We start from the raw sequence: 9,650 nt of genomic DNA, 5'->3' as shown, positions 1-9,650 counted from the left end.
TATACACATTCTTAATATTCTTGCTACATAATTTAACATCGCAGAACTTCATTACAGAATTGTTTTTATCAACCAGTCTCAAAATATAGAAATTGTGAAATGAGCTCCATGTCTATTGGACCATTCCCACCAGGCTGCTGCTGCTGCCCGTTTAATCTCAGGCAGCATCATCTACTGGAACCAAACTGTAAACCTCCTGTCGTATTGTTGCTAGGCGCTTCAGTGTGAAGGCACTCATTAAGGCAGAGACCTTATGTGCTGAGGAGGGGGCCTCAGGAAAGGTTCAATAAAACAATCACCGTGTGGGGGAGGGGCTCCAGACAGAATGCTGTAGGGAGGTGCTTCATCACACACCCTCAACTGTTCTGAACTATTTGAAGTGTGGTTCCTGCTCCAATACAGAGCCCCCCCCCCGAAGTGGAGAGCAGAGCAAACAGAGACTGGATGGGTCCAATGTTTGTCTGAAGTCTTAATAAAGCCACACTCCAAGTACCATTGAGACTAAACTAAACAAAGTCCGGCTCGGCCTCCCTCCTCATCATCACCTGAAAAATGACGTGAATGAAGGAGGATGACTCTGTAAATGTGCAGGAAGTAGAAGGATAAATCACTCCCTGTCACCCAGCAACAGGAACAGGATGGCAGGGGGGGGGGGGGGGGGCGCAGTTTATCAGGCCGATCAGAGACTTCCTCACATTCATAAATCCAGCACAGGTTTCACGCAGACATCATCTCAGGACAATATCCACGCCAGAGGAAGCAGCGGGAGCCCCGCGCAGCTGGAAACGCTCCGGGGAGCCGCGGAGTGATCCGCGTCCCCCTCCTCTCTGTCGTTCTGAGGTTCGTAGTCTTCATCCTCGTAGGCCTCGTCCACCTCGGGCTGCTCTGACGTGACCCCGACGGAACACAGTTTGCTCATGTTCTCCTTGACCACCTCGCAGAAGGGCCTCTCGACCCCATCGCACACGCAGCGGTTCAGCAGCGCGCCGTCCGGGATGAACAGCATCTGCTGGATGGTGGCTTTGCACCTGGGGGAGCACTTCCTGCCGTTGAACAGCTGCCCGCAGTACGACAGGTAGGCCGTGAGGGAGGCGTGGCAGCGGCTGTCCTCCTCGCAGCGCTGGCGGGCCTCCATGCAGCCGACCCCCCCGGCATCGCTCGGATGTCTCCGGGGGAGGCACGGCTCCACGGCTCGCTTGGCGCCCAGGCACTCCGGATCCTGGTTGCAGTCGCAGCTCTCCAGCTCCGGCCCGCTGCGGGTGTGGTTGAGCCTGATCAGGGCGTTGACGCAGTGGCTCGGACACTGTCTCCTCGTCCCTCGGATGTTTCCGTCACAGGCCGCCAAGTACTGGCTGTACGCGAGGTCGCAGTCGGGCTCGTCGTGGCACCGGAGGAGCGCCTGCCAGCAGATGAGTTGCGCGTCCAGGGCCACCAGCACCCACGGGAGAAGTGCCAGCGCGCTGCAGCAGCATTTCATGCTTGAGTGAAGTTCTAGTTCAGCGACGCGCACTTTCTCCACCGCATTGGGTCCAGGGAGGTTTTACGCACCGGAGTTTTAGTTCGTAAAGTATTCCATGCACGTATTTTTCCAACAAGTCAGAGAAGAAGAAGAAGAAAAAAAACCCATACGCGTTCCTTCTTCAGCGTAACCAAAAAGACGCGCGTCAAAGAAGTGAAGTTGCTTTAAGTGCCTCTTTCTGCAACACGAGATGCGAGTCGGAGAAAATCTCCACACGTGGCTGCAAAAACAGGGAAAGCAGCGCAGTTGGATAAAAAGTCCTTCCGAGAAGTAGGTCCGCGCAAAACGCTGTAAATGACGCTCCGAGCTGCAGCCTGGGTCTCCTCCATGCCACCGGCGCAGATCTTTGGCGGACGCCGCGACGCGTTCCAAAGTTAACACGCACTCCGGTCCTCCGCGTCAGCTTGTCCGCTTCATCTCATCTTTGCGCCGGTGCTACTTTCCGCTACTTTTAGCGCCCTGCCGCCGGAGGAGGACTCTCTCTGTTGCGCTTCGCCCCGCTTCGTGCGTCTTTGTTCGTCTTCTTGCTGTTACGCTTCACGGTCCGCCGAGCATTTCCCCACAACACCCCTCCCTCTGTCTAAAAAGAAAAAGACCCCCCCCCCCTTCTCTCTCTCTCTCTCTCTCTCTCTCTCTCTCTCTCACCATCCTGCCCACCCATTGGTCGTCATGGAGGACTCCGCCGTGGGACCCTTTTCCAGCCCCGCTGCAGGACACAAATCCGCTAAACTAAAGGACAGGACGAGATAGCCTGGATGAAAACGTTTCCGATGTTTCCCTCCCTGTAGCCCTGCAGGGTCTCTAATCTGATCTGGGGGGGGGGGGGGGGGGGGGGGGGGGGCGCATTCCTCAGCTCAACTCTGCAACTTCGCTGCTTCAACTTTCCACAGTTCTGTTCCCGTTTAACCGTAAACCGCGTGGGAGAAGTCTGCGATAACCGCCTCGTCACTGAGGGGGGGGGGGCACTTCTCGTTAGTTGACCCCCCCCCCCTCTCATTCTCCTGCCCCCCATTCTGCAGCTTGTCAGCCCGATTGAGAGCAAAGAATGGGAGAGAATAGTATTTTCTGGCCGGTTTCACCCCGATTGTGTCCGACTGGCCATGCAGCGTCTCTCCAGGCGGCAGATAGTCCACGCATTGCGGCCTGCCCACGCTGGCTGGCTGTGCCAGTTCACGCAATCAGATGCATGGATGGATTAGAAATAACGTTTTTGATGCTTTCCTAACGTTTAATGATGATCTTAATCTAATTAGAATAACAACAAAACAAAACAAAACAAAAACACCTTTAAGTTATCAGGTAACTGAAGTTAAAAACATTCTAAGGATCAGCTCTGATAACAGTAGTGACGTCATCCTGTACAATGTTGGCCCGTCCCAATAAGGCCTATTATGTGGGCTGCTGGTATAGCAGCGGCTGGTCTGAATTTATCTGAGTACAAGGTGTTAATCAATGGAGTACACAGAATATGTTATTAATGACTTTACTCAGCAAATATATCAAACAGATTTCAGAATACACTCTCTGCAATTACAAACTCAGATCAAGAAGGTTTGGGATTACCAAGGTCTGATCATCTACTAACAATTTGTGATTATAACATATCCTGGGAAATAGATACAGATTCTTTATCATGGTTTAACGAGGCTACATATTTGTTTTTAGGCACATTCAATCATTTGTTTTTGGGTTCCCAAAATAGTTTGTGCGCCGAGAACCACATGATATTATTTCTGTGTAACAGGTCTCCTCCATTTCAACCTCTCATCTGTGCGATCTCCTTCAGACCTGCAGCATCGCAATGAGGAACAACTGAAGCGTTAAAGAGGTCATAGCAGACTGTCAGGAGCTCTATAAGTGTTTGATGCACTACTGGGCTCACGCAACACTCTGCACCGTCAGTGCATTGGTTCGGGGTAACTTCCTATCAAAGATCATGCAGTTTATATGATCCAGACACACAAAGCATGGATGTCTTTTAATTCAAAACTCAGATGAGATGGAGGGATGAAAGATTATATATATTTATATATATATATAAAACCAAACTGTTGCCTCTGAATCAGGATGTTTTCACCATGAATTAAACACTAAATTGATCTTTTGACACTAACCGGGACCCCCTGCCTGCCTCAGCCTGCAGATCAAATGTTTCTGTGCAAAGTGCATTTTTTGTCTCCATCTGGTGTTCTAGTTGTAAGATCGCACAAAAGACAAAAGCGGGTCATTATCCTAAAAATCAGTTTATTGCAGTTAAAACCAAAAAAAAAAAATCACTGAAGATCTTTCAGAGACACGTCGATGGAGATACTTGGAAATGAAGAAATAGTCAGAAAGTGCCGACAGCTGCTTTCTGAAAAAAGATTCTGATCTACAGGATAACGACACAAAAATAATTTGTTACTATCATTATTATAGATGAGTTATTGGATTATTATTTTAAATCACACACTCACACATAGCAAACAGTTTGCTTTATGGCTTCTGTTCCACCCAACAATAGTACTTCATGATAAAACACGACAGATACCAGTAATTATTTTATAAAAGGTCTTATTGCAACTTTTCCTCTGCTTTATATAATTGAAATATTATGGAGATTCTGTTCACGTAAAAAAATCAAAAAATAAATAAAACCAAAACACACTGCCAAAAAGCAGAAGAAAAAAAAAAAAAAACGATTCCTGTAAATCAAATGTAAAATTAAGACTTTAATAATCATTGCGTAAATCAAGCATGTTTTGGCGGTAGAGCTGTAACAGGAATCAAACTGGGGGCAGACGTTACTCTCACTGCTACGTAAATCAAACTCTAAATGTGTTTAACAGAACCAACAGTACCCCCTCCAGATCGATCCCCTTCAAGAAGCTTGGCTCGAAAGCAACACCAACAGAATACTGTGTTGCACAGTGAGCCCACTGTGTGCTGCGTGACACAACAACATTGACGAAACACCACAAATCCACCAGCACAAAACGACACCACTGAGACACACAGGGGGGGGTCAATGAGATGGATGGCAGGTCAAAGGTCATGTGACGGTCAACGACACTACGAGAAGCAGGGCGTTGATGATATTGGCGTGAGGAACAACCCGCTGTTGACAGTATGGGTGAACAGCAGATACATCTTATACAACATAGATATTTGTACGCAGGTTTATATTTGCACCACATTTACACAGTTATTACATATTTGTGCCATTTCCTTTATACTGGACAAACAGAGGCTTTGGCATACGACTTCTAATGCATTTATGTTTCTTTTCCTCTGAGCAGCTTTTATATTTTAACCTCTGGATGCAGCTCAAGCCTGACTCCCGTCGCAGCTTCTATTGAGACTGTGCACAACTTACGATAAAGAGCAACACACACGCTGCAGCAGATCTATGCTGCCCTGACATAAGACACAACTCTCGCCTACTCGGAAATGACTTGTTGCTTTTAATTACATGTGTAGAAAGAAACCTCCTGCAAGAAACTAACAAACAAGAAGGCTCGTCTTCATTGGAAGGCGGTTACATATAATGGGGTGATTGAGGAGACAGCCTTTTATGGAAGCCTGAGGCACAAAGTACAGAAATAATATGTAGAGGAAAATATGAAAACTCAGGAAACCCCTGGCGCCGACAATAGTCAGCCATATTTGCGTTTCCTGATCAGTATTTTCCATTTCTAATATATTGTGCTTTTGTACATAGAAAACAAATAACTTCACACACACACCAACTCCAAACTCAGCATAACACATTTATGGCTTCCGCACACATGCCAGTGTCTTCTGTGCACGCGTTTCCTTTCCCACCCAGTTTCAGACGGAAACCTGAACACAGACCCGAGACATCTGCTGCGGAATCATATTGTGTCATTGCTGATGGTGTGTGGTACAAAGAGGGAGGGAGGGAGGGAGGGAGCGAAGGGAGCGAAGGGAGCGAAGGGAGCGAAGGGAGTAAAGGATTCAACAGACAAATATTTATCCGGGCAGGACTCGATCTACAGGCAGAAATAATGTCATTGGTTCAATGTCAGTGTTAAAATCCAGAGACGCCTTTCAGATGCTAGAGGGCTATTTTGAATAAATATATGAATGTCATTCATGATTGTTTTTTTTGTTTTTTTATGTTTTTGAAGGTTACCAGATCCCGGACAGTAAGACAAGCCCTGGCTTTTATAATATCTGATTTTGACTTTCTCCTCTGCAGGGCGTCTGAGGTTGCACAGCTAGAATAACTGTTATTATGTCGCTCTGCCGACTGACATTCTACCAAAGCAATGGGAATATTTCTACCTCCAGAGCAGCTCTGCCTCTGAAAAAATACGTGTGCAAGTAAGACTCTAATCTCCTGGGACTTCGAGTCAGCCGAATCACATGAGACTGCAATTCTCCGTCTGCTTTTTGAGGTCTTCCAACGTGGCCTGGGCTTTGTCTTTCAGCTGGTCGATGTCCACATTCTGGATGTTCGACAGCTGGCCCAGCACCGACTGCTTTTGTGTTTCCTCCTGGTTGTCCTCGGCGATCATCTTGGCCAGCTCCGTGGGCAGAACCACATCGTCCCCCGCCTGCTGGATCTGGGTATCATCTAACTCATTCTAGATACACCAGGAGATACATCAGGTTATTAGCAAAAGAAAGATGAATCATTTAGAACACTGTACATTATAGAAAGATTGTGTTTATAATTGTATTTTTTACCTTTGGTAGTCGGTACTTGTCTCGGAAATGAGTTCTTATTGTGGCTCGCTCAGCTTTCTTCTGGGCAAAATTAGCTTCTCGTTCTTGTCTGCAAGAAAGGATGATATATTTTTTTGCAGAATGGAAAAAATCATCTGTGTATCTTTCACCTACAGAAATCTCCTGAATGTGCGAAACATATTATTGCCTGAAAATTAAGGAAGTGGATGCTTATTATTGCAATTATGTTTTAAGCATTTCTGGATTTGAACTGATTAGCCTTACCACATGTCCTCTTAATGCTAACCACAGTGTCACAACAGCAGCAGTTTAATGCAGTGCAGTAAAAAGCAGGCTTATGTTTGGAGCCCCAGATGCAGCATCCTGTCAATCAAAGGCTCCTCTTGGACGCAGACTCGGAGAGGTAACCTACTAACTGCAGGCTTACTATTAATCCCCATATTCACTGCAAAACTATCCATGCATGTTCTAGATTTACCTCAGATTAGCTGGCTGTGAGAGTCTGCTTGTTCAATAGCACTTAAATGACTGACATAAGAGTCAAACACTTGAACGGTTTCATAACTATCTTTGCAAAACTGTCAATTTGAGGCGAGTCGCACTAGGAATGAGTGACGGCACTGCAGCGACCTGAATAATCCCCCCAAATCTCACTTGTCGAGTTTTAGGCATTTCTAAAATTCTATATGTTGCATCTGCTTTCAAGAAGCCAAACGTCTTTTCTGTCATTCTGTTGTCTTGTCTCTAAAACTGTCCAACCATCCAGCCTACAGTGTGTGTGGGCTCCAGCAGAGGGCAGGGTGCCGGTGACGCTCTCTCCTCAGCATCACTAGAATATTTATGGCTCCAGTGGAGTTCGTAATTGTCCCTCGTAAAGTGCAAAACTCGCTGGAATGCCCCGAGCATCTTGAGTCGCCAACCTTGGCACGAGGTTTTAACAGCATTGCACTGAAAACATGAAGTTTCTGTATCCAGTCTGTCCGATGGAGGTTGGTCCATGAGTTGTAATATTGTCTGTGTGAGCCTGAATCCAATTTGTGTTGATGTGAACAGGCCGAACACCAAATGATCCACAGGACCACACGCCGCTCACTTGCAGCCGGCAAGCAGAGCTTTGCACCTTCTGGTCTCAAGGGCATCAGATGGCCAAGGTCGCCGCTGAGGCCCCGATGCTGAGGGTGATGGAATGTCTCCATGTGACACGTCAGCGAGAGCGACTCGACCCCCTCGACCTTATCCTGCTTTAACATGAGCAGTATGTGCTCCTCATGGATCGATGCCCATATTTAGCCACTCTGACTAATAACTGGCTTCCGCTGAAGGTCATATTGTTACAGGAGAGCATCTTTCCATGTCTCCTGTAGGGCTAAGTAGGCTGAGCTGGCTGTTAATGCTGCCAGTTAGGACTACACTTCCCACTCGTGCTTCAAGTCTGAACATGAGGAACTCTGGATAAAAGTGTTCAAGACAGGCTGACGAGCCAGGGATCGGAAAAACGGAGCGATTATGTCCCTGTTTTATGTGGCCTCCTAGCAAAAGGCATGCGATCCTGCCTTAAATGCCTGAATTACAATTTCATTCAACAAAAACAATGAAGCACTACTCTTCTTTAGAGCTATGGCCCATTTAAAAAAAAGTTTATTCCACAAATATTAACCAATTTTGACTTTGTATGACCAGCACGCTGAACATCTGATATTCGATGTGGAGTACTCGTTTAAGGAAGCATCAATCTAATCAATAGTGGCTGCTGGATGAACTCCAAATGACCTTGTTGTGCCATATTCTGTCCTCCAGTGGCCCAGGGAATAAAAAGACCGTTGAATCAGGAAAACACATTCAATTGTAGAAACAAGAATATATATATATATATATATATATATATATACACTAACAACGTAATTTTGTTAGAGCAAATGTTTTCCAAATTCGATATTGATCGTTTTTATCTTAGAATGAATTTTAATGTTAAGTAATGCCAACTATCAATAGTAACTATAGAATCAATCACTGACTTGTAGCTCCTCCTACGCGATCATATCCAAAGATCCACCGTTTTCCAGCCGCGTGCGCTTTGATAGCAACACGACTCGCCTCTCGAATCACTCTGGACATTTCCGTGGAAAAGTAGTTCCATGCAAGAATCACGAATATAAAATAGAGAAGCGCTCCATATAGACGCGAGCAGCAGCTGCGCGTGGAGCGCTCGGGTTATTGCATTGGTTCGTAAGAAGAAAGTGCGCGACGCACTGGGAGCGCTCCTCGACTCACACGCGAAAGCGCGCCGCTTCTAAACAAACGACGCTTTGTCAATAAATGCTTTTAGATTTAAACCAAGCGTCACATTTACAAGCTCTTACTTTTCCTCCTCCAACTGTTGCTGATACTGTTCAAATTCCTCCTGGGTCATCCCCTGCGCGCCGGCCTCTGTCTTCTCAGCTTCGGGCTTCTCCTCCGTCAGTCCGCCGGTCAGGTTCTTCAGCTGCCCCCCCACCATGTGTTTCACCATGAACGCCATGGCTTGCGCCTCGGAGAGTCCCTCTGGTGGATCCGGCTGAGAAGTTGAAAGCTTGGCGCGCTCTGGGTAAAGGCGCACTGGCGGCGGATACGATTGCGAATGCCGCTTAAAACAGACGCGTGGAAGTGTTGGACACGAGCGAGATTCAAATGCTCAGTGGGAGCAGTCGAACCGTGGAAAAAAATGGATTATAATTCCTGTCGGAAGCTGTCCGTTCCAGCACCAGCAGCTCTGGACAGCTCCGGCGCGTGACGGATGCGCAGGAATCGCGCAGTTATGAGTCAAGCAATTTGGCGCTGAACTCTACCAATCCAGTGACTCCGTGCGCAGCCACCCAATCCTCGTCCAAGCCGGACTGGGTGTGCGCGCTCGCACGGCGCGCGTCGGCGTCACGGGCAGCTCCAGTGATTCGTTAACTCACCGTGGAGTCGAGCGGGACCCCCCGGGGGGGGCAAACAACACGTGACGAGCCTCACGTCTCCTGGCTGTTGTGGTGCGCCTCGGCTTTTATCAGGGTCATCCACGCTGGAGGCGCGCAGACGCAGTTTGCGCGCCTCCAGCGTTTCCTAATTACAAATTAGTCAAGTGGTTGTCGGTCAAGTTCCCGTTTACTGGCGTAATGGCTGAGAAATGATGAATGGCATTCTCCTCCAGTTCTGTTTTTTGAACACGAACAAACTCGTTTCTACAACATAAGCTGGCAGACATGATGGAGCATGTCGGCGAAATGGATCTTTTACTGCACAGATTCTCATCCGACACCTTCTCAATATTTCTCGTCTCCGTGAATCGGAGCTGGTACTTCTCAGATTAGAAATTTGGTCTTCAGATGCATCATTTTAATAATCGTGTTGCGACTCGTCGGTGCCAGATGTACCACGACTCGAGTGAATTTTTTTCCCCTATACTAGTCATATCATA

At 47.2% G+C, this 9,650-nt stretch overlaps 2 protein-coding genes across 2 annotated transcripts; both read right to left on the bottom strand.

Moving 5' to 3' along the window:
• Window positions 1-728: 728 nt before the first annotated feature.
• si:ch1073-459b3.2 (growth arrest-specific protein 1) lies at window positions 729-1,477 on the bottom strand. Its single transcript, XM_068741421.1, is given in 2 exon segments — window positions 729-839; window positions 842-1,477. Coding segments are annotated over 2 exon segments (747 nt in total).
• A 4,406-nt stretch (window positions 1,478-5,883) lies between these two features.
• LOC137896776 (complexin-3-like) lies at window positions 5,884-8,729 on the bottom strand. Its single transcript, XM_068741835.1, has 3 exons — window positions 8,572-8,729; window positions 6,212-6,299; window positions 5,884-6,108 (listed from the first exon to the last, which is right to left on the bottom strand). Exons 1-3 carry the CDS (start codon window positions 8,727-8,729, stop codon window positions 5,884-5,886), a joined length of 471 nt encoding a protein of 156 aa, XP_068597936.1.
• Window positions 8,730-9,650: the final 921 nt, after the last annotated feature.

This window comes from Brachionichthys hirsutus, chromosome 1, assembly GCF_040956055.1.
Source record: "Brachionichthys hirsutus isolate HB-005 chromosome 1, CSIRO-AGI_Bhir_v1, whole genome shotgun sequence".
Lineage (NCBI taxonomy): Eukaryota > Metazoa > Chordata > Actinopteri > Lophiiformes > Brachionichthyidae > Brachionichthys > Brachionichthys hirsutus.
The sequence above is the reverse complement of the archived record's forward strand: the minus strand, read 5'-3'. Positions and strand labels throughout refer to the sequence as shown.

Bases quoted from the DNA above. Each gene is read 5' to 3' on its own strand.
- LOC137896776 (XM_068741835.1), bottom strand. From the start codon at position 8,729: ATGGCGTTCATGGTGAAACACATGGTGGGGGGGCAGCTGAAGAACCTG. The intron at 6,300-8,571 runs GTAAGAGCTTGT...CCTTTCTTGCAG, and splicing joins CAACAGTTGGAGGAGGAAAA to ACAAGAACGAGAAGCTAATT. The intron at 6,109-6,211 runs GTAAAAAATACA...TGGTGTATCTAG, and splicing joins ACAAGTACCGACTACCAAAG to AATGAGTTAGATGATACCCA.